The 23,796-nt window shown below is 49.3% G+C and overlaps 1 protein-coding gene across 2 annotated transcripts in view; it reads left to right on the plus strand.

The window, feature by feature from the left end:
* HNF1B (HNF1 homeobox B) overlaps nt 1-23,796 on the plus strand; it is a 50,296-nt gene that overhangs the window by 11,723 nt on the left and 14,777 nt on the right. The window contains exons 3-5 of one of the 2 annotated variants that reach the window (XM_090025879.1): nt 2,284-2,548; nt 3,811-4,049; nt 21,517-21,680. In XM_090025879.1, the coding sequence (XP_089882005.1) occupies nt 2,284-2,548; nt 3,811-4,049; nt 21,517-21,680 (668 nt within the window). The remainder of the gene's footprint in view (nt 1-2,283; nt 2,549-3,810; nt 4,050-21,516; nt 21,681-23,796) is intronic. The other variant, XM_090025880.1, reaches the window with a different exon arrangement.

Below are 23,796 nucleotides of genomic sequence, written 5' to 3' on the forward strand. Positions count from 1 at the left end.
TTTTTTTTTCTAACATATATTAGTTTATTGTCTTAAAATATCCTATTAAAATCTCCTGGATTGCTTTCAGTAGTCACCGGGAAATCAATGCCGATTCCAGTAGACTCCTGGCCAAGCCGGGAGGGTTGGCAACCCTATGTCCCGAGCAGAACAAAACCTTATCTGAGCCACCAGAACTCCCCACCCCTCTTGGTCCTCAGGGCTGTGCTCCCAAGGTCCTGCCTGGAGCAGACTGAGCATGAACCTGGGTCCATTAAAATATGTTTTGCAAGTATAAAAGATCTGGATGAAAAATCAACTCACTGCCACCAGGCTGCAGGGCAGACTGCCTCAGACTCAGCCACTGCCAGTGTATTTTTGATCTAAAATTTTAAAAAGGGGGGTGCAGATGATGAGGGGTGTCATCCCACATAACACGACGCACATTTTTCTCCAGTTAAAAATAAACTAGAAACTTTACTAATACACTGGGGACCTAGGGCTGCCTTATTCAGTTTAAGATGGAAGCAAAAACAAATATAACTTTATACGAAGGAGCTAAAAACAACCTGCAGGGCTGCAAAAGAGGAGCTCCATGAGGAGGAGCAGCTAGCAGACAGTGAAATTGGAGAAGAAAGGCTAGCCTGATTGGTGGACCATCAAGACCCATTAAAAAGGAGGGAGGGTCATTAACGCTTGTGAAGAATTTAGAAGGGATCAGGTAGATGACAGTGGGCCATGAAGTTGCACTGCCTGACTAGAAATGCTGCTACCCCAGCCGTGCAGTTGGTTTTAAACTTTGGATGGAGCAGGAATCAAAGCGGGTTGTAAGCACACCCACCTGGATGCATCCCCGGTGGTTTTTGTGCAGAGCCCAGCTCGGATCAGGGCCTGCATTGCTCCAGCACAGTGCCCGCTGCACATGCGCTGCCTGCCAAGTCGGGTATCTGCCTGCCTGCGGCTTCTCCCACGAGCTTGCACGTGGCGCTGCACTAACAGCTCCACTCCTCGTGGTTTGGAGTTGTGTCACGTCTCGGGAGGACACCCCTTGGCTTCCCGTTGAGTCCATGTGAATATTCCCCTAGCAAGGGATGCCTCCTGCCCCGTGGTATCACTGTCTGGAGATCAGGAAGAGGCAGGGTAGAGCTGCAGTGCAGCTGAGGGACCTGAGGCACAGGGAGAGGAAGGAGGACACCCACGGGGTCCCCTTCTCAAGGGGCAGTCTGCTCATCTGGGGATGGCCCATTGCTGGTCATTTATTCATGCTCATGCTTTGGGCAGAAACAGGGGCTTCTGAAATATTGCTGTTCTCATGAGGGAGGAGAGCCTCAGATGAGGAAGCAGGGGCACAAGTAGGTGAGGAGACCTGTGCCTCTCAGGAACACGTCTCACCACGCATGCCTCTCACCTTCCCCACACAAAGGGGCCTGCAGAGTGCACTGGCAGCTCTTGACAAATAGCTGAGGACACGTCCTGGGCTGGGTTACATCCGTGTCAGGCTGCCAGCTTGGCTTGGCATGGACACTGCCGAGAGCCGGGTGGGATCGATCCAGAGAGCAAAGGGCCACTTCAGCTGGTTTGCAAAAGCATTAATGTGCCAACAGCCAGGTGCTTTTCCCATGGGAGAAGCAACGTGAAAAGCTACACAGAGCTGTGCCCCAGAGCTGGTGGTGTGCTCATTCTTCATGATTTTCACTGCTAGGAAGTGGACAGGTTTGGGAAGGGCTGGAGGAAAGGGCTCCCCACTCTCAGCTGGCCAGGATCCAGGCTGCATTTGAAACAATAGCCTTTTTTTTTTCTCCCCTGGCAGCAATCACACTGAGGCTCTATAGCAGAGATCAGAGGCCTGGACTGATGTGATTACCCAGCCCCAGTCTCCCATATCTGAGGATAATGCTATTGACCTTGTTCCTGATGGCAGTGGGGCTTGGGTGGGGTCGGCGTGGCTGATACGTCCTGTACTTGGTCTGTCACCACTGAGCACGTCTGTCCTAGCAGACACGGCAGGGCTAGGAACAGGAGTCACTGGGTTGATATTCAAGGGTCAGAGTTTAAAAGCCATGCTGGCTTGTTTTCGCGAAGCAGCTGGGAACCCCGGCTCTGCAGCAGAACCCCACGGTGGGTCTTGCAAAACGGTGCCAGCCCCAGAGAGCTGGCAGTCGGGGAAAGACAAGGCAGCAGGCGGGCGCAGAGACAGACAGACAAGCATGAGGAAGCAATGTGACAATATGCATGTGATTGAAGGTTCCTTTCTGAGTGGCAGTGGCTATAGGCCCGATCAAATCTTGCTCCTTTCTCTTTCAGAGTTCAACCAGACAGTCCAGGGTTCTGGAAATATGACAGACAAAAGCAGTCAGGATCAGCTGCTGTTTCTCTTTCCAGAGTTCAATCAGCAGAGCCAGGGCGTGGGGCAGCTTGATGACGCCTGCTCTGAAACCCCCAGCAAGAAGATGCGGCGGAATCGCTTCAAATGGGGGCCTGCCTCGCAACAAATCTTGTACCAGGCCTACGACCGCCAAAAGAACCCGAGCAAGGAGGAAAGGGAGGCGCTGGTGGAGGAATGCAATAGGTAAACCGGGCGCTGGCTTGGCTCCGGGCTGCATCCCCCACCCATTGTCTCCCGACTGAGTTGAGAGCCTTTGTTTAAAACAAACAAATGAGCCAACCCAGCCGCGGCTCTATTGTCCTAGGCTGTAGGAGAGGGAGCTTGCCAAGACCTGCTGATAAATGTTGGTGATCCTGGAGACGCTGTTCCATCCCTTCCTCACCGTCCTGCTGCTTCTGCACTCTTGGCTTCCACCTTGGAGGAGGAAATGAGTTGCAAAGCTTGCAGGGTTTGGTTTCCCTAGTGTTTCAGAGAGGTGGTTCTGAAATCAAGCAGAAGGTGGCACCATGTAGACTAGCCTTCTGCCTAGTGTTTCATTGTCGGAGCGGATGAGTGGGTTCTGCTGATTGAGGCTCTGATCTGGAAGATGGTCCCGGCATGTGCATCGCTGACCCTGACTCTGCTGAAGCTGCTGTGTGTCCTCACGTGTTAGGAGTCGACTGTGCACTCGCAGGTCCCATCCGGCAAAGCCTGTCATGGTCTACATCCCGGCTTGTCCAGAGCCCAGCAGCACCTCTGTGCACAGCTGGACTTGGTGCCTCTCTCTCACTCTTGATTAGTGAGGAGTTGGCTAGGTTTGGGCAGCCCCCCCATCCTAAATGTCAGCTCAGATCTACCCCCAAAGCCCCACCAGGCCCCTCTTGGGGTTCTTGAATGCATTTGAATGCATAATTTTATATGCATCCTTGGACTGGCACCAGAACTACAAGGCAGAGGTTGAGGAAGCCTGGATCAATGGTTATAGCATTAGTTTGGGACTTGGATTCATGTCCCTGCTCTGCTACAAACTTCCCTTATGACCTCTGGCAAGTTGCTTGCCTGCTTTGTGCCTCAGTTCTCCATCTATTAGATGGAATAACAGTGCTTTCCCCTCCAGGAGCGGAGCTTGTGAGGATAAATACATTGAGGCCTGTGAAGTGTTGAGAAACTGCTGAGCAGGCCATTTCCATATCTGTGTTAGATGAGGTGTGTAGGTCACCTCCACGGAAGAGAGGTTGAGCTAGCTGCTCTGCCACCAATGCATTGTGGGGCCATAACCATGTTACCTTTTCCTTTCTGCCTCAGTTTCCCCTAGGGTAAAACGGGGCTGTTCCAATCTTACCTCGCTCACGGGGTGGCATGGAGGCAGATTGACTGGCACCTACATGTGCTTTGGCAGTGCTGGGCCGGGGTGACGGTGTTTGGGCATAGCACCCTGTTCCAAAGTGTCGTCCTCTTCCCCGCAGGGCAGAGTGCCTCCAGCGTGGGGTGTCCCCTTCCAAAGCGCACGGGCTGGGTTCCAACCTGGTGACCGAGGTTCGCGTCTACAACTGGTTTGCGAACCGGCGGAAAGAGGAGGCCTTCCGTCAGAAGCTGGCCATGGACGCCTACAGCACGGGCCAGCCGCACAGTATGAACCTCCTGCTCTCCCACAGCTCGCCCCACCACACCCAGCCCAGCTCCTCGCCGCCCAGCAAAATGTCAGGTAAGCCAGCCCCTTTCCAACCCAGCCCAAACAGACTGTGGGCATGAAGCAGCTCTGCCCTAGGCAGCTTGTCCCTTCTCCCCGCTGCTTGGGTTTTCCCTTCGATTTAATCTAGATGACCACTGGCTGTAGCTGAGACCCGCAGCCTCCCGTCCTGTCCTCTGTGGTACAAGAGAACAATGTTTCTTCATCTTCATTATTGCAGCCTTTGAGATATTTGAAAATGGTTGTCTTGTGTGTGCATGTGTGTCCATAATCCCCTTGTCTCCAGACTCGCAGCCTCGTGGTTAAGGTATTGGGATGGTTCTGGGGTGGCTCAGTGCCACCAACTGCTTGGTGACTCAAGCTGGCCACTGAATCTTTCTGGACTTCGTTCTCCATCTGTACCATGGGGAACAACTGGACTTTCCTATTCTCAGTCTAGACTTCTGTTACTCTCATCCCTTTAGCTTGTCAGCTCGGTGGAGCAGGCTCTGCCCCTCATAAAATGTGTGGGAATCTCCCTGATCTCATGTGCAGCTTGTGGGTGCTGTTGTAATGCAAACACGAAGGTGGCAGATAAGAGCAAGGTCTGACTCTTGAGTATTGATTTATCCGATAGAGCAGGTTGGATTTCAACAGGGGCAGGGCTTCCCTTTGCTTCTGGCCAGTTTGATTAAATAGATCCCACGCAGCGGCTGCAGTAGAAAGAGAAATGGGCAAGGCAGAGACCTTTTGTCATGTGGAGCTGCCAGGGGTTCTTCTGTGGAATCAGGAAAAATGCAGGAAAATCAATGGACCGACAGTGGTAGGAGTGGGGAATTGAGTCCGTTGTGTTACCTTGAAACATAGCTCCTGAGGCTGTGGGCCTGGGATGAGCAATCTGCAGGCCGAGCCCCATGCCTGGATAGGATGGAGGCTCTAGGCTTTGCTGCATGGGCACTTGTTTGTGAAGTCTGTGTCATGGTAAGAGGACGGAGAGTGAAGTAGGGGTGAGGGTTTCCTGTGAGCAGGTTTTGGCCCCCAGCCCACGCAGCAGCGATGTCCGTGGAGCGTGCCTGGCACTGACTCAGGCTGCCACGCTGACGGAGGGGAAAAGCCATGGAGGAGGGTGGCAGATACAGCAGTGGGCATAGCTGTGTGCTAGGCAGAGGGGAGAGCATTTGAGCTCGACTCTGCCCTGTTGGCCCGGCTGCCATTGCTAGAACACCTTGGCCTTTCAGGACTGAGCTGGGTGTGCATCGGAAACCAGGGGCACGTGGGGTTAACCCCCAAGGCGCTTTTTTCACCTGAGGAGGGCAAAGCATTGCCAGATGCATAGCTCTGCCCTTAAAGGACAGTGCAAGCGACAGTCTGGGGTGAGTTCGTACCACCCCCTGCCGTGGCAGCATTTCTGCAGGCCGAGAACAGGAGATGTGGAAGAAAGGGGTGCGTGGACTCCTACTCTGGGTCCCAGCAGAAAACAGAACTGTGCATCTCTACCCCCAGCCCAGAAAGAGAGAGGGTGTTTAGGGTGCTGTGCTCTGAGCTGACGGGTCTAAGGGACTGGTTGGTTGGTTGTCATCATTCGTGGGCCCATTCCACCATTAAAGACAGGTGTCAGTGCCCACATGCCCCTCTTTCCTATAAGCCAGGGGAACGTTATTCAGGAAACAGAGCTCCTTTCTCCAAGGGATGCTCTGGACTGGAGGAGGAAGGCACTGGAACAGCGATCTGTCAGCTCTTTCCCCTTTAGGAATGGCATGCGTTCCTGGGCCTGCGTTCCCTATTAATGAGAGACTGGCAGGGAAAGGGAAAGGACCCACAAGGCAAGGGAAGGACCAAACGAGCAGATCCCAACGGGGCTTCAGCTGCGGGGCCGGGCAGTGGAGGGGAGGGAGAGAGAACTGGAAAAGACCCAGCTCCTAAGAAAGTGGAAGCTAATCAGAGAGGGCCTGGGCTTGAGCAGTGGTGTCGGGCATTGTCGGGAAAACAATCCCCATTGTCATTGTACCTGTAATCTGCACACCAAAGTCAGCAAGCTCCAGCGGCACACAAAAGAGGGCAGCTTTCTGACAAGCCCCAGGGTCGCAGGAGGGTCACTGTGGGGTCACCAGCTCTCATGGCTGGGCCGGCTTGATGGGTTACAGAGCAATGCAGTGGCCTCTTCTCCTTTCCTTTTTTTTTTTTTATGGAAGGGAGACAATCAGATCAGAGCCATCCCAAATCCATCTGGAATGGGGTGGGGAGGGGGATGAAGCCAACCTGTGTCTTGAAAAGCCCTCTCTGTACAGAGCCACCAGAGTGGTGGTTTCTCGTTGACATGCACATCCTGGCCTTGGAGAGTTTCCAGTCTGAGGTTCGGATGAAAGGAGCAGTTGATGGGGGCAAAGACCAAAGGATGGGGCTGCTTGTCTGAGTTCTCATGCTGCCGGTAGTAAAATTGGTCCCCAGCTTCCAGGCACTTACAGATGCTTCAGCTGGATGAGGAACTGTCTCTGTAGCTGGAGAATGAGCTGAGGGGCCACATACATCCCCAAGACGCTACTCTAGCTCCATCGTTGAAATTCCAGCTGTGGCTAGTGAAAGCATGAAGACCAGAGGTGGCACTGGGCACGAGCTTGCACTGAAAGTCCTTCTCTCCCCATAGCTGAGAGGCTGCAGACCATAACGTGATGCTGCTCCATGCCAGCCTCCCATGGCTTTTCCATCTATCCCTGCTGCAAATCCTCCAGCTGACTGCGAGCTGCTGGTACATTCAAAGCTGTGGATGCTGCAGCTATCCATCAAGTGTGAAGCCCTGCTACATTATAGCCCAGAGCTGCCAAGACTAGTGGCTCTAGTCATGGCTCTGGGTGTTGGTATTAGCAGAGGGGAAGGAATCCTGTAGTGCCAGACTTGTATGCCTCTGTGAGGATACTGTAGTTGAGCAGCTGGATTTTACACAAAGGCCTCACAGAATGAACAAGGGGACTAGAGTTGGAGAGAGATGGAAAGGGAAGTATCAGAGAAGGGAAGTTTGAAGATGCTGTATCCAGCGCACTCCTGAAAGGCTTAAACCCACACAGTTCCTGTTTGCATCTCTCTCTATTCAGCGCTGAATCAACTGAAGTAGTGCTTTGATAGACATTATTTGCTGAGCTGGACTCATTCGGCCAGGTCACTTTGTCACCTGTCCTAACAAATGGGCTGGATACTTGTGAGTGCTTCCCATCCAAGGATCTTGGTGTGCTTTTCAGATAGGAATGAATTCGATTCCTCTCTGAAACGGGCCTCCAACATTTGTGGCCAGAGCTAAATGTTTAATTTGATGCATTTATCATTTTGATGCATCTTCCCCTGCAAGCCCAGTTGGAGCTCTAGGTGCAGAGTGGGCGACGCGTACAAATGATCTGCCTCTTCTAAAATCAGACCCTTCTTAAGGTGGGCTCTACAACCATGCAAGATGGCATGCAACCAAACTGTGCTCTGGGGTAAATCCACCAAAGCTAAAAGAGTCGGTTTGGATTTGCATCAGCGCGATGAGAGAAGAGTGTGGGCTGTGCACTTTAGAACGTAAGTGTAGTTGGGATCTAGGCAGCATAAAAGCTATGGGGGTCCTGGATGTATGGCAGTGATGTGCTTGTGAAAGCAGGCTTGCTGGGGACAAGGGCTATTGGCCATCCCTACAGAAGTCATGGAGTTCAGCAAGAGCGTATCTATTCCACATACAGCAAGTACATGATGACCAAAATGTGACCCTAACCCTGGAATGTCCCACACAATGGGGATGACAGGCAAGAAGTTTGCCCTTCTGTCATAGGCTGATTGCTTACAAGGTGCCCTACAAGCACATTGTCAGCAAAATCAGCTGTTTTCAGTGTTCTCCTCCTGGCTTTACAATAATGCACCAGCATGCAGCCCCGCGTTGTCATGGCATTGTCCTCCTTATGCATGCTTAATTGACAATTAAGCTGGGGCTTTGAACGAGCCTTGTTGCCTTTGATGTGTCCTCATCCTTCCAGCCTGCATTGGGTCGCCCCATGACATCCTTTGTTTTCTTCTATTAGGGGGACTGCAATTACTGTAACATGTTCATTTATCTTGAGGCTGGAAAGCCGTTAAGGCTGGGCCTTTATTTTCCTAGCACTAGACTCAGTCAGCAGGAGCTGTCCCTGGGTATAGGCCCTGGTGACAGCCTATTCTCAGGCTTCTTTTCAGCTGGCCAGGAGTGATGGCTGTCTCTGATATGGCTCCTCAATTGGAGAAAGACCCCTCTGCAAAGGTCATGAGGGCTGGGTGGCGGGAACCAGTTGAATTTGCTAGAGACTGGTGCTCATATTGATTAGATTCTTAAAGGAGGTGGAAACAGGCACTGGATATGACTAAGGCCAGCTGCGGGTTGCGGGCACAGGCTTTCTGGCACTGCTGAAGGACCTTGCTGTCTGCAAAAGCCACCCAGTCTCTCCAGAGAGCAAAATTCTTGACATACTTTCATTCCTGCTCCCGAGAACAGGGTAGGGATGAGATATGCGGCGTGTGATACTGAGATGGGAGTGTCAGGTGCCTGGCATAGGGAGTGAAAGTCTGACTTGGTGGGGGGGGATTAGGAATGGTCTTGATCGCCAGGAGAATAATTTCCTCTTGCAAAGACCCCCCAAGGAGGCTCAGCTGGGGACGGGGGGCCATCTTGTAACACCCAGACCTGTGCTTGTGGGGCTTTGACTAGTGCTGGTGATTGACCGGAGGCTGGCAGGCTCTGGAGGCAGACCCCGGACAGGGAGAGGGCTTGAGGTTGGACCAAGGCAAGGCTCAGTCTTGTGTTCACCAGCTTCCTACCTTTCCGGGATGTTCCTGTGAGATTTTGGCTGTGGGAGAAACCTTGCAGGCTGCTCATCTACCAACTCAGATCACACCAGATCCAGACAACAGGTCCCTTTCCACCAGTGAGCTACCATCACTGGCCTAATCTTACGGGCAGCTTCAGGTCCAGGGTCTCAAGCCTCACAATCCATTTTCCCCTCCTGTTCTTTCCTGAAATGTGCAGACTGCTGGTTTCAGGGCTCTGGTTCAGGCCTCTCTTGTTAACTGGGACCAGTAGGATCATGGATAAGGAGCCCCTGGATGACTGGTTAATGGCTTCTTCTCTGGCATTTTTAATGACTACAGACTAAGGCCTGCCCTGAATGAATGGACCCATTGCAATTGGCTGGTGGCTCCCAGTCCCAGCCGTCTCGCTGACCACGCCAGCGACTGTCCATGCTGGGATGTGAACTGCCCTTGCACCGTGCGAGGGGGTTGTCTGGAGCACTAAATGCCTTAGCAGTTTAATGGCATGCCTGAGACGCGGCACTAGCGCCCACTTCCTATCCTCCTCCTTGCCATCTCCCCCCGCCCCCGAGTGCCTTCTATAGACACACAACAATAGGACCTGAATTTATGGGGCTGTTGTAAAATTATTCATTTATTTATACATGCAGCATTGTTTGCTATTTGGCAATTGCAAAATGGTTCCTTTATTGACACCCGTACCAAAGGAAGCTTGGTTAAAAAGTGGGACGTTTTTATTCCTGAATAGATGAATTGGGAAGAGACACGATGAATGTCAGCCAACTTTATAAGTATCAGAATAAAATCTTGAAACCCTTGGGTAGTCCCTCCATCCAGTCCTTAGCCTTATTCTTTAAGTATTTGGAGGTAGCTACATTAAAGCCGGTTTAAGGGGCTTTTAAATCCCTGGACTTTTGCCTTCCCATAGAGCATTTATCAGAGATCTCAATTGTCTGTTTGATTTGAAGGTCAGCCTGTGTTTTATCTTGTTAACTCAATGCCATCCCATAGGCTCTGGTTTATGCCATTTTTATCTTCAAGGGTCCCAAAAACAATCAGGATATTGATGAGATTAACTGACATGGAGCTCCAAGCTCGGGCGGCTGGCTTCCCCGTGATAGCCCAGGCAGACTGGGGTTTGCATACAAAGGGACAAGGCAAGCCCTGTTTCCTGGGTAAAGGTGTGTCTACTCACAAATGAGGCAACCGTGTCCCGTTCGAGCGGCTGCCCGGAAACAGGCAGGATGGGCACGTGTGCGTCACCGATCGCACAGCTCTGGCTAAGACCAGCCTGCTCAGACCGGCCTTTTAGGAACGCAGAGTCTGCTATGCACCGTGCTGGGAAACCAAGGTAGAGGGGCACTAACAGACAGCTGTAAGCTACTCGTTGCTCACCTCTGATATGGAGGGGCAACAGCTTGAGTCTTTGACGTCTCTCCGTCTTGTCCACAATATGAATCTTCCAGAAAGCCAGTCACTTCCAATTTCTGTCCTGCTCTCCTGCAAGTAGTGGTTTTTTTTCTGGTGCCCACCTAGGACTGGGCTGTCTGCAGGCTTCAGACAACCCTGTGCATTGAACTCTCCGATGGCGCTGCTTGCAGATGTAGTGAATTGGATCTTGAGGGCAAATCTTGGCTCAGCTGAACTCAGTGACAGAATTCCCATTGGCTTGAATGAGGATGTGATTTTCCAACAATAACCCAGCTGGGCAGAGGGTTGCAATGTGGCTGTGCACCCCAGATCCGTGAATCCCCTCCCGGTCTGGGTGTTCCTAAATGTATCTCCCTGAACAAGAGGAGTATGGGACCATGCAAATAAGGATTATAGCCATTTCTCTAAGGAGCGGGTAGAGGAGGTGATGGGGGAAGAGAAAGAAGCCGCTCTGTGGTGTTCTCAGCTGAATCTCCAGGGCATGGCTTCTGAAAGTTTCCCAGGCTTGAGGCTCCCCTGGAGCAATGAGTGCGGGTGCTACCGACCCCTTCGTTCTGTTGGAAAAGCAGGAGCAGGCAGAAGGGTTTGAATGGCAATGTGTAGCGATGGGCAGGAAGCCCTACCAAACAGGAACAAACCATGGCTTTTGTGGAGGAGCACATGGGCTCAAAGGTACATTTCCTATCCCATTTGCAGTGTGTCATGCCTCAGATCGCATGAAGCCAGGGATTAGAGTGTAATGAGGATTGCCCTGGAAACATTGTGCTGCACATGCCAGGATATCTGTCCAAGGTACCTGTTCACTCTGGGCCCAGCCCGAAACTTATGGGGACCTTTTCATAGACTTCAATTGACTTTGGGTCAGATCCTCTAAGACTAGTATAGTCTTCTTACCTAAATCGCTCCTTTTGGTCCCTTTCTTTGGACATGAGTTTTCAGGTCAGAAATGATTCAGTGAAGAATGAGCTCAGTAACTTTAAAACTGCTGTGATCCTGATGTCTCTGGGCTACTTGAATCCGTGTAAGCCGTGGGAGGATGGTTGGCGATCGGTGGGCAGCCATAGAGGAAGGTGTGTGTGTGCAACTGCAGTCAACCAAGTGAATCGACCTTCACAGACAGCTCTTAGTATTCTCAGCTGAGTATAAATCAGCACCTTTTCCAATACGGCTAAGTCAGGTTATATCAGTCAAGGATTTGGCCCCGTGTCCCACTAATGCATCAAACTGAGCTGCATTGTGGCACTATAAAAATACTGCTTGTTGCGATATTTTACTGTTCTTCTGTTCATGGTCCTGCTATGTCAGTACAGTGTGCTGTTAGGAGCTTTTCTGGCTTTATTGGGGGTAATTAGGACTTTATGACACCAGCAGAAGGGGAGGGGCCAGTCCCAATAAACAGGTTTATAATGGGTATAAACTATGCCCTGTATAACTTAGCCAGATTAACACTTTCGAGACAATTTGAGTGGCAGCCCAAAAAGCCAAATCGTACTTCGCTTCATTCACCGTGCAACTGCAAGTTTGAAAGGAGGAAGGTCTCTTCACCATCCTGCTCAAGCCAGGAAGGAGCTAGAAACAGGGCTGCTGACTATGAGGGATGTAGAAAGCTACCTACATCTCTGAGAGACATATCTGAAAAGCAAAACAAAATCTTTCCCGTTAACCAATCCCATCTCTGCAGCTCCTCGACTCTTGAAAATATTTAACTGTTGTGTCCGTGCCAGTCAGGGTGGCTCCACCCTTGATTTAGTGCATTTCTCCATCAAGGCTTCTTGGATGCCAGCTCTGGAGTCCAGTCATCACCACCTGTAGCTCCCGGGGTGTTTTTGTTGGGAAGCCTGTAAAGCTTCAAACACAAGTGCATTCTAGTGGTGTCAGCCTGTGCATTGTAGACTGCATTTTCAGGGTTTATAAGTTGCTCATAAAAAAATCACTTGCAGCTGAAACTGGACATTTGTCATTTCCCCGGCTCAGGAGATGAGGAGGGTGGGAAATAAATGTGCAGCATTTGGAAGCAAATCATATCAATCTGGCTATTTAATTATGAAGGAACCAAGTCCTCAGGCCAGTTCTGCCCTGCCAAAGGAAAAAATGAAGGAGTTTTGAGATACTCAATCTGTCCTCTTTCTTCCAACTTAAGCAGTATATTTTCTTCTCCTTTTGGATATGGGAGAAGGAGAGATGGAAGCCTGTCACTGAAAGTTGAGCAGTGACAGGATTGTTATGCCCTTAGATGTTTTGGGTTGCAAGCCTGGTTTACTAACTGGCTCTGCATGTGTACACCCTACAGCAAGAGTTGATGGGCATCCGAGGCTGCGATTACTGCCCTTGAATGAGGAATCTGAGGCAGCACAGTAATGCCAGAAGCTTGCAGTGATGAAGTCCTTGCTCTTTGTATGCACCAGCCATTGCTACTTACCAACTGGATATAGGTCTAATTTATTTTAGGAGAGATCCTGCCTTGAACAGGACTGGATGGTCTCTAGAGGGCTGATCCAGCACTGTTTTTAGCATGTATTTAGCATAACAACGGCACGATGCTGGTAGCAAGTGGTAAAACCAATACAGAGCTATTGTAAGCCAGATAAAAGAAATAAGACTCACACTATTATTGCAAGTGTCTGGCTCTGATGGGTGACAAGGAAACCCACAAGAGGTTCCTGGCACAGTGCAACAGCTCTAATGGGGCAAGGGCACTGGGTTGTCACTGGGAGATGATTTCCAGATCACTGTTAATGCAAAGGACAGGGGCTTTTTTGATCTGTAGTAAAGGGCCTGTGGTAGAGCCATGGGACGTCCATTTTCCTGGCCAGTTTAACCAGCGTTGCACTAAGAATATAGTAGAGGGAGCTTTGACATTTACAGTCCTCACTCTTGGAACAGATGTCGCTAGGCCCAGCTGTCACTGATGTTTTTTCAGGATCAGGCCTCAGGCAAGGATGAGACCCGCTCCATCAGGCCTGATCCACCCCCTGGGAGAGCCAGTGGAGGGACTCTCTTGTTGACTGCCATGGGTGGGGATTGAATTGGGCTCTTTGTAGGGCTCTAACTTAGCAGGAGACATTTGCAGTGAGCCACTCTGTTAAAATTTGCATCCCTTGGATCAAAGAGGTCATTCAGGAGGAAGCTCTGTGGAATACACATAATGGAGCAGCCCACTGGAGGACTGCCTTCGGGCCAGGGGTATATAAAATTTAACAAGGGGATTAACTACAGGGGAACAGAACTGGGCTGCATTTTTCTGTGCTGGGTGTCTAGGGGAAAGCAGAGAGTGGGATCCCTGGGATGCCTGAAGAGCTGACCTCTGTGCTCATGTCCTGCTGATATTACAAGGCCATGGTTCCCGAAATACTGGGCATCTCTTGAGGGGTGTGGGGCAGGAGGGTGGATTTAAGTTGGCAAGTCCGTAGCGGCACCTACCCCGAAGCCCTGCTCTTCCACCCTTTGGTTCCCTCATTGCCACAGTAGCAGGCAAGTCTAAAGACTACAGAGCCATTTTGCCCTGCCTACTGGATTGATTGCATATCAGAACCGTGGCCTTTTTGCTTCCCGCAAAGGTTATGTATGCCCACGAGAAGCAAGGGAAGAAGGGAGGCAAGGTCTGCCCTTCAGCTGGAGGCAGATATGATTTTATGCTACTTCTTTGCCTGGGATAGGAAAGCACAGGACTGGCCAGGAATGGAGAATAACCTGGGCACTGTCACCAGTCATTTGGATGGTCTCCTCTTGGCTGCGAGTTCTTGGGCATCTGTAGCACCTGGGTTGTTTACAGGAAAATCTGAAGCCAGGAAGAGCTCCATGTTTCACTGCCCACCCTGCTCTCGCCCCTGCTTCGCCCAGGGGCTTCAGAGCACCAGGACAAATCTCAGTCTGGTGCTTGGTGAACTGCATTGGGCAGGAAAACTCCCCACCTCGGGGATCAGCCCAGTCCTGCAGTCCTAGGTGAGAAGCCCTCCTGTAGCTCATAAACAGCCGCGTGTACAACGCTTCCCATGAACATGTGTGTGATGGGATGGGTAGGTGTGTGTGTGTGAGCACATGTAAGTTAACCCCTTGGTCACCACTGACTAGGTGGTCACCACACACTGCATCGTACCCTAACCTTGGCAATGTCCTTTTTGACCTAAAGAGGCAGCACTGGGAATCTTCCAAGTAACTGTGAGCTCCTAGGAGTGGGTGCTTTCCCTGTCTCAATACATGGGCAGGAAGGATCTGCCTCTTAAACCACAGACTCAGGCTGATATTTAGAAGGCCAGGAGCTGACTGTCTCAGGCTTGGGCTGGGACCCTCGCTGATGCTGGGGTAGCTTGCCTAGAAAACAGGGCAAAGCCAATAAAACGTTTCACAGGCTGTGCAACTTAGCGGCCAAAACAAAAGCTCGGTCCAATAAACAGACTTTTATATTATGGCTGTAGCTCTAGTAAAGCAGCCTTAAAAAGCCTGAGCTATCCATTCAGATTCATTAACGGTGATTCATATGCAGGTTCCTATCATAGTCGGCTGCCCGGGTTTGATGGGAGGGAGTCTAAAGAGGAATAAATGCCTTTACACTGGTGCTGCTTCAAGCTGTGGAGATACAAGGGGGCAAGAGTGAACAATTGCTCCAGGTTTTCAATAGCCGTCTGACCCGGCTGTTCCATAAACCGTGAACTCTGACTGTATTGTAAAAAACCTTTGAGAGCTTTCTCTACCCGGGGTCCTTGCAAGAGGAAATCTTTGTGCTGGTGGCAAAAACAGCAAGTGCTTTTGCAAGTGAGGATCTGATTTCCTCATTGAAGGCAAGACTGTGAATTTCCAAAGATGGAGGACAGCTTTGGGTTGTCAGACAATGGATCGTGTGTGCCCTTGAACATCCATAAGGGGCTCCATATGGGACAGTACATGTCCCCAGAGAAAGTCTCTGCCTTGGGCAGTTGGCAATGTAGGGGGAGTCGTGAAAGCACAGGATTTTCAGAAATGGTTGTGGGCTCGCACTTTATGGTTGTGCAGTGTGAAATGCTGAAAAAGAGGCCTGATTTTCAATAAATCTTAAGCGCTGTCTCTCCAAAAATTCTGGTCCTATTGAAGAATCCCCAAAACTGGCTCGTTGTGGAAGATCTTATTCTGGTTACACTGAGAAATCTGTAGTTGGGAAGACATCGCTTGGATTTATTTCTATTATTCATGCAAAATATAATACAAATGCAGTTCCCTTGGGCCATCTGAAAGGGTCTTTTTTCTTCTTTTTTTTTAATGCAGTTTCAAAGGAGGAGAAGATGGTGGTTTGGTGAGTGGGTCTGGGGAAAGAATTATGTGCTGGGTGGCAGCCTGAGGAAAAACGCATGAAGATGGCTATCATGTAATGGGCTTCTGATACTAATGGGGCCAAGAGCTCCACGTGTCTTCTGATGTAAAATTTCTGAGTGCTGTCTGGTGCTGAAAGTAAAGCTGGTTGAGATAGCCCAGGGATCCTGTTTGCAACTGGCATAATACCTAGCCCACACTACCTAGCACTAGAATCCTGATGGTTTGCAAATGTTAATTGTTTTAATTTGGCCAACTGTGTGCTTAGCTCACAGTTCACCACGCATGATCATGATTCTGTTCTATGCATGGAGAGATCAAGGCAGGATAGTTGGATGACTTCTTGAAGGCCTTGAAGATAGTTGTTGTCTAGACTCTAGTGTCTAGGTTTAGACCACTAGACTACACAGTTTGCTGGTCTGACTGCATGGACTTCAAGGGTGCAGGCCCATTGACAGACAGTGCGCTGGAGGAGGGATGTTCCCAGGCACGGTCAGCCCACCTGCTCCTACTCTCATACACCAAACCCAGGAATGAAGCGGTGAATTCAGTTTTGGATCCCCCGCTACAGAAAGGACGTGGACAAATTGGAGAGAGTGAAAATGGTTTAGGGCCTGGGGGCATGACTTAGGAGGAGAGGCTGAGGGAACTGGGGTTATTTAGTCTAGAGAGAGAAGACTGAGAGGGGATTTAATTGCAGTCTTCAACTCCCTGCAGGGGGGTTCGAAAGAGGATGGAGCTGGACTGATCTCAGTGGAGGCAGATGACAAAACAAGGAGCAGTGGGCTCCAGTTGCAGCAAGGGCAGTTTAGCTTGGGTAATTTAGGAAGAATTTTCTCACCAGGAGGGTAGTAAAGCACTGGGACAGGTTACCCAGAGAGGTGGTGGACTCTCCATCCTTGGAGGTTTTTAAGACCTGGCTAGACAAAGCCTTGGCTGGTATGATGTAGTTGGGGCTGGTCCTGCTTGGAGCAGCAGGTTGGACTAGATGTGACCTCCTGAGGTCCCTTCCACCCCTCTTTTTCTATATTTCTATGAAGCCACCTGAGGGCATCTTCTCACAGCTGCCCCTCAGGTCTCTTGTCTCTGGGAACCTGAGAGGAGCTATAGGAGCTTCATTGCCCTGTTGCCAGGGTTTGTGTGTGAGCAGGGGGTAGGAATATACCGCTAATGATAGCATTTCCTCCATCAGCACCCTCATTATGGCACTATCCCTTGTCCAGCTCAAGCTCCTGGTTGGTGGCAACAGCAAAACTTCTCCCTTTAACCTAGTTTGACAAGTGCCACCAAGCCTGAACCCTGAGCCTGCCATGCTTCTTCTCACCAGTGGGTTTCTGGGGCATGTTACCAACCTGTGATCTTTGTCACAAGCCTCAGGATTTTGTTTTTTTTCTTGACATCTCTGCATCTGGAGTCCTGGGATGAGCAGAGATGCTCAGCTTTTGGTTGCAAAACAGCAAATTTCATGCCCTTAGAGTTGGGGAGATAAAATCAACAAAAGTGGAGGCTGCAAGGGCTCCAAAGCTTGGCAGCAAATAAAAAAATATATCATTATATATAATTATATCATAAATAATTTTGAAAAATCTCATGCTTTGTAGGGTGAATCTTATGTTTCTAAAAGAATTGACTCCTGACTTCAGAGCACTAACAGTTGGAAATACTGTGATTTTGTGTTTATAGTAGACTTTAGTTGTTCTGGAAAGTTTACTGACTTCAATAGAGATTGAAAAACAGGGGTAAGATAACCTCACTGCTTCATGGTGCTGCTTGGAAAAACCTGTAAAAAGGCTTTCTCCCTATAAAATGTGTCCGTTTTGAGAATAGAGAATCCTATTGCATCTCTATGCAACGTCATTGGTTTCATCCCTAGGAAATTCGATGGGAGTCAGGCACAGTTTTGCTTTGTGCTCAGGGCAGTAGGAACCGGCAATGAATTGATATATCTTTTAAAATGAAACTTCTCGTCTCGGTGTTATCTCCTCTTCCGTTGTTTAAATAATGTTTCAGATTTTGTGACCCGACGGGAATTGGGATACACTTTGCATGAGGTTAGAAATACAGGATAAGAATGTGTGTGACAGCTCTGGGGTTGAGTAATGTTTACCCAGTTCGTGGCTGAGTCGCTCACTTACCCTGGCAAATGTCCACCTGCCAAAGGACATTCTTTCATTATCAGGGATGAGAGGGTTTGCTGGGAAATGACCGGGAGCCAGAGATCATGGGAGGATTGCTAACTGTTCGACATGTTTATCCAGCTGATGGTGAAAAGGAGAAAGCCTTTTCCATGGTTGTCCTGAGGTTAGCTTGTTGTGCAGTGGCATGGATAGTCATACAACGGACTCTCCCTGCATCTCAGGGGTAGGTGGGTGTGCTTATCAGCTCCTCGCTTAGGAAGCCTGCAGGTAGAAATTGCCCGGTGAAATCCTTAGACTGCATTATAATCCACTGTCTGTCTTTTACCACTACAGAATCATGGATATGAAAGTCAAAAGGGACCATTAATGATCATCTCGTTCTTACAAGGTTACTCAGCAAAACTTTCAGCTGAGTAACCCTTGAGCTATCCTCTCCTCGGGTGAAACAAGGACCCGGGTTGTCCTTTTTAAAGGACATCTTTATTGTCATTTTTAAGGAATCTTGTGCCAAAACACAAGATTCCTTCGAAATGAAGAATAGGAGGTTACCAAGGGTCACGGGACTGGGGGATAAGTGGTGTAGGCAGAAGGACGTAGGAAGTTTGGGGATGAAAAACATTATCAGAAGGTTGTGCGGTGTATCAAGGAGCTGGTGACTTCAGTTGAGTTTCTCAAAGGATGGGATCCTAGATGGAAGATGGCATTAGTTAGTAATGTTATTGCCAGTCCCAGCTGATAGGCTAAGAATGGAAGGGGGCATGGGGATGAAACCCCATTTTGAAGTGTTTCTCAACCAGGCCAAGAGCCAGGCAGATGATGAAGCAGTGGCATGTCTGCTGTCCATGTTGTGTTGGGTCTGTGAAACATTAGAGGATTTCAGGCTCCTGGGCTCTTAGCCCTGCTCCTTTCAAAGGCAGCCACTTCAATCTACCCGGAAAAGTTAGTTAAACCTGACTGGTATACGCGGTACTTGGCTTCTTATAATAAATGGCTTTTAGGCCACATTTGTCAAGGCAGCCCCGTAAAAAAGAAGCTTTTGTTTCCAGTGGGCTCCCTCAGTTAATTATTTGTGAGCTATAGATGCCTTCCCATGATACATGGCAGATCGTATGGTTATCAACGTGGGGCTTTTTCAGCCAAACTAAGTAAATTTATATTGAAGAGTGGTGGTCTCTCCGGACTGGGTCATTGGTTCCATTAGATTTTAAGGGTTTGGGACTGTCATTCTTTCACGGCCCTGTAACGATCTGTTAATTTTAAGCATCTGGGGACTGCGTTGAGAAGTAAAACACAATTCGTAGCACAGTTCAAAGAGTCCTCGATGGCTGGATGTTGCAAAGAACCAAGGAGCTTTATGAAGTTGTAGCTTACGTGAGTTGGGCCCGGGAGGAAGGTCTCCTGCTTGGTTGTAATGGGAAGAGTGTCCATGTCACACAAACCCAAATGATTGTATTTGACATGCTGTCCCAGCAGAGAGCTCTGGATGGCAGGCTAAAGGGCATGGGCAAGTGAGTCCTTTGACCATGTAATTGTCTCCAAAATGAGGGACCCATGCCACCCCGCAGCCTCTACTGAAGTCATCTGTGCTCCTAATAGGCAGGAGGATTTGGCTGCAGAGATCTTGCATCAAAATCAGGGCCAGCGAGACCAAGAGCTGAACTGACATAAGGTGTGGACAGATGAAATGGCCGTACTGAATTAAGGGGGGAAAGGGAGTGTCTTAATATGTGTCAGCTGATGGTAACTATTTTGGGTGTCTTCTTCACCCTGCACTAAGTGGAATATAGGGCAGAGCAATTGAGCTGTGAATGAACTGCCGAAGTATTGTGGTTTACCTTCCACTTACTGCTGGGCAAAGAAGATGCATGAAGACACAGTGGATCAGATCAGGTTTAATCTGGCCTCTCCTGCCCAGGGAGATTGTCCCACTGTGGCAAGGTGGGTCAAGGGCAGCATGTGGTGGTTGAATCTTGCACTGCTGCTGGCCATGGTGTAGATAAAGAGAAGCTCTCGCTCCCCCGCCTGGCACTTCTGACCAGTTCTGCAATCAAAAATATTTCTCATGACCCCAAATCTCTGGGCCTGGTGGAGTCTGGGAAGCCAACCCTGGCATCTTTGCTTGTGCTGTTCCCCCATGCTGTCCTCACATCTGCCGTCAGAGGTAGTCACAGTTGTTATTCAAGGATGACATAGTTTTGCTGCATGCCTCCCTGCAAGTCCTTGACTTGCTCTGGCCTCTTCTGTGGGGCTTGTCTTTTTTTGCTACCCTCTGGGGGACATGTTGTTGACTGACACGGTAACATAAATGCCTTGGCCTTGGACTCCATGGTGCATGCCAGCCTGTCAGCACGCATTGTGTACTTTCCCTCTCGGTGGTTTTCTAGCTTTTACTGTTTCAGGGAGAGGGAGAGAGATGGTTGTAAACACGCCGCGGAAAGGTGGAGCTTGCACAGAAAGTCTCCATCAAGAGTTTTACAACTCTCAACCTCCCCTTAGCCCGGCAGCAAATATATGTTGCATGAAGTACAGTCAGACAGGGATATTCTTGACTCTTTTGTTCTCTCTGTCACTGATCCAGTGCAGCACACAGTATAGTGAGCAAGAGAACTGGGGGGTAATCTGATGCAATACGGACAATGTTTATTTAAAAAATAAGAGGCATGTGTTTGCGTCTACCTTTTGTTGGCATCTTTGCGCATGCCAGAGTTGCATGCATGCGTGCAAATAGCATGCATGAATTATGGGCAGCCAGCCATCCAACTGTTTGATGCATTTCAAGGAGTGTGAAAACAATCATCGCCAGTGTGGTTAAGGCCGGGCTGAGGGCACGTTGTCCCGTAACTCTAGAAACTGGAGTTATACAAGGCCAGGTGGAAACCTTCCACGAGTCTGGCTTGGAAAGCCACATATCACAGGATTGTGCGTAATGCAGCACCCCCTGCCCCCCAGCTTTGCTCCCAGAGCTCAGACTTCAGTGCTGTTATAAAATACCATAATTGTTTGCTTTGGGTGGGTAACCATATGCAAATAACCAGCCTTGCCTTCAGCGCCCCCCACCTTCAGTGCCGTCAGAATAAGGAGATATGTCCAGTTATAACACCAAGTAGGTTGAACTTGTCAAAGCCAAGGCTGGACTTGATGGGAGGGCTGGACTCAATGATCTCCTGAGGTCCCTTCCAGCCCTAATGTCTATGAAAGAGTTAGCAGGAGTTAAAACAGAGTCTTTCTCAGCCCCAGGCTCTAAGCAATACAGAAAATGCAGCTGAACCGAACTAACCACCGTGACTGCAAGCTCTTTTCCCCGTGGCCTTGCTCCCGTTGCTTTCATTAGTGATTAGAGAGAGGGACCAAACCTCAGCTTTCCCTCCATCCCAACCAGGATGGATTCAAGTAGAGTGGGACCTAGATACCCCATCTCTGTGACACATGAGGGAGATGCATACCATGGTCCTGCCAGTTAGGAGATAAAGGAGGTTAGACGTAGCCCCAAACCAGACCTCTGCCTCCAAAGAGCTCTTCTTCAGCTGGTTGGGCATGTTCAGCATCTCTGACTCCATCTCTTGGTGCATTTCAGAGCAGGAACCAAAGCAGAGCAATAAGATAGCAAATTATTATCCTGACTCTCGGGGTACCTGCATCCCTTGGCAGCGATGCATCGGAAGAGTCTTCCCCCTGGCGTCTTAAAGGAAGGGTTTATTCTTAAATTAAAGAAGCTACGAAAACATCCCTTTCTCCTCCGCCCACAAGATGATGGGGTTTTTTTTGGTGCCTAGAATAAAAATGCTTTATGACCATGTCACGGATGGGGGTTGTTAATACACTGTGCTTGGCCTTAATCGTTTTTGCAGGAGTTCGATACAACCAGCAGGGGAGCAATGAGGTCACTTCCTCCTCGACAATCAGTCACCATGGGAACAGTGCCATGGTGACCACCAGCCAGTCTGTCCTCCAGCAGGTTTCTCCAGCAGGCTTGGACCCAGGCCACAATTTACTCTCGCCCGATGGTAAAATGGTGAGTACACCTGGCCTATTGTCGCTCCACCGCTGATAAGATAAGAGGGCCCAGCAGGCAAAACAAACACGAGTTTTTTGAGTTCCTAGCACAAGGCCCCAGCTGAACAATGAGGCATTGTAGGGTTGGTGGGTTAAAAAAAAAAAAAAATCTGGGCTGCCGTGAGTCAAAGGCAGGGCTGTGACCCCCGCTTTCCCCGGCAGGTCGTACTGAACCCGGCCAATAAATCTGACACAGGCCCGGTCTTATTTTATTGATTGCATGCCTTGTAAAATATAACGCAGTGGGTGGATCACTGTTTGTTTTTCGCTGCCGATGACATGCGTGCTGATAAAATGCTCATTCATTATTTTTTTTCCCTTTCTTTCTTAAGCCCTCCAAAGTTTTAGGTTTCACCAGGGAAGCAGTTTCTGTGCAAGCAAGCCCCTTTCCCCCCTCTCTCCCTCTGTCTCAAACTTTCTCTTCTCTCCCATCTAATGTATACCCAACTAACACATACGCGCATGTGTATTTTCCTCTGTGATCTACAGGGCACTATGAGGCTGTAGCCCCAGCAAGGCAACTTTGCCTCGGTTATCCTTCGTCTAATGCCCATATGTACACACACATTATATGTTATAAATGCACCCCGTTCATTTATACAAGTGAAGACAATGAGACAAGCTGCAGGTACTTCCCCAACTAGAGCCTTGAAAGAAGCTGCATGGTCACGATGATAAACGGCGCACACAATTTGTATCCAAATTTGTAATTCCTTCTTAGATCAGCGTCTTCAGATCTGGATGTTGGAGTTAGCCCCTTGCAAAGTTAGAGGGTCACTTGCAAATAGAGAGCGAGGCTGAGATTTGATGTACTTCCAAAAATGTGGGGGCATTAATTCACAAGCATTTTACTAGTAATTATCCAAATTATCCAGAGGAAGAAGGTGACACTGTGAGGAGATTAAAAAAAAAAGAAAAGCAAATCAATATAAATGGCCAGGAGTATCTGCATCCATGCCATAAAACGGGCAGGGCAAGGCGTTAGTCATTTCTTTGAGAAGACGGGAAAGCATCTTAGCTCAAACATTGAGGCGTTGCTGTTGTAAGATGTCACATCTTGGGAGCTGTGTTGACAGATCGGTTTGTTGTTTTGATGTCCGGGGAGCTTTATTTGCTACTGAAAGTGAAAGTCGAATCCAGCCCTGCACACTTGAGATGAACGAATCCCAGCGGTTTTAGCTGTTTTCAGTTTTATTTTCAGAAGCTCCCAATTTTGACTCCCAATTTTGACTGCATTCCAGTCAACCTGGTTAAATCCCTGTTTTTCCTTTTGCTCTGTGATCCTGATGGTTTTTGGTCAAAAGGGTCCATCTTCCAGCCAGAGAGAGTAGGACATAATTCCCTTTAGAAGCCGGTAGCTCCTTTCTGGACCTGGCTGGATGACGTGAAGACGATGCAGTCTAAGGTGCATTGTTCCCTTTCCACCCCAGGACTCCTCCTCTGCTGCAGTGCCGAACTCCTGAAACGATGTTAAGTATGGATTTCATTGTATCACTACCATACTTTGGGGTCTCCATGGTATATTATGCGTTGCACCAACAGAAGATGGCCCTTCCTTCAAGGCCATATGAGACAAGCCTACAACGAGCTGTTGGTCAGTGTGATCGACTCTTGTCAGACATAAGCTTCAAGGCAAAAAGGGGGTTTAGTTAGAGGAGGAGGTTGAGATGGCTTTTTCCTTGGAGCAAGTTCCTCCCAGGAGTGAGGAGCAAGCATGGGAAGAAAGCCTCAAGATGCTTGGTTGAAAGCAGAAGTGGAACCAACTTAGGTAGCGGTAGGAGTGTGTCCAGTGCTAAAAGCTTTTGCCCACCTGTCCATTAGTGCTCAACCAGCCCCACCAAAGGTGCAATGCCCAGCACCATCTCCAGTTTCATTCCCCAATTAACATGTAGTTGTTACCTTTGCCGGCTTATCACTCATCACTTCAGCAGAGCTAGCCAGCGCTTGCAAGCCATTTCATAAAAATATGCTGTAGGCTGTGGTTTCTAGTCAGCAAACATGTACTTTTATTATCCCAGATCAAACCAAGAACAGCCAAGAAAATCATTGCCCTTTAATGGTTTTTTATTCCTCTC

The sequence above is a fragment of the Crocodylus siamensis genome, chromosome 13 (genome assembly GCF_052110815.1).
Source record: "Crocodylus siamensis isolate JL-2025a chromosome 13, ASM5211081v1, whole genome shotgun sequence".
Classification (NCBI taxonomy): Eukaryota; Metazoa; Chordata; order Crocodylia; family Crocodylidae; genus Crocodylus; species Crocodylus siamensis.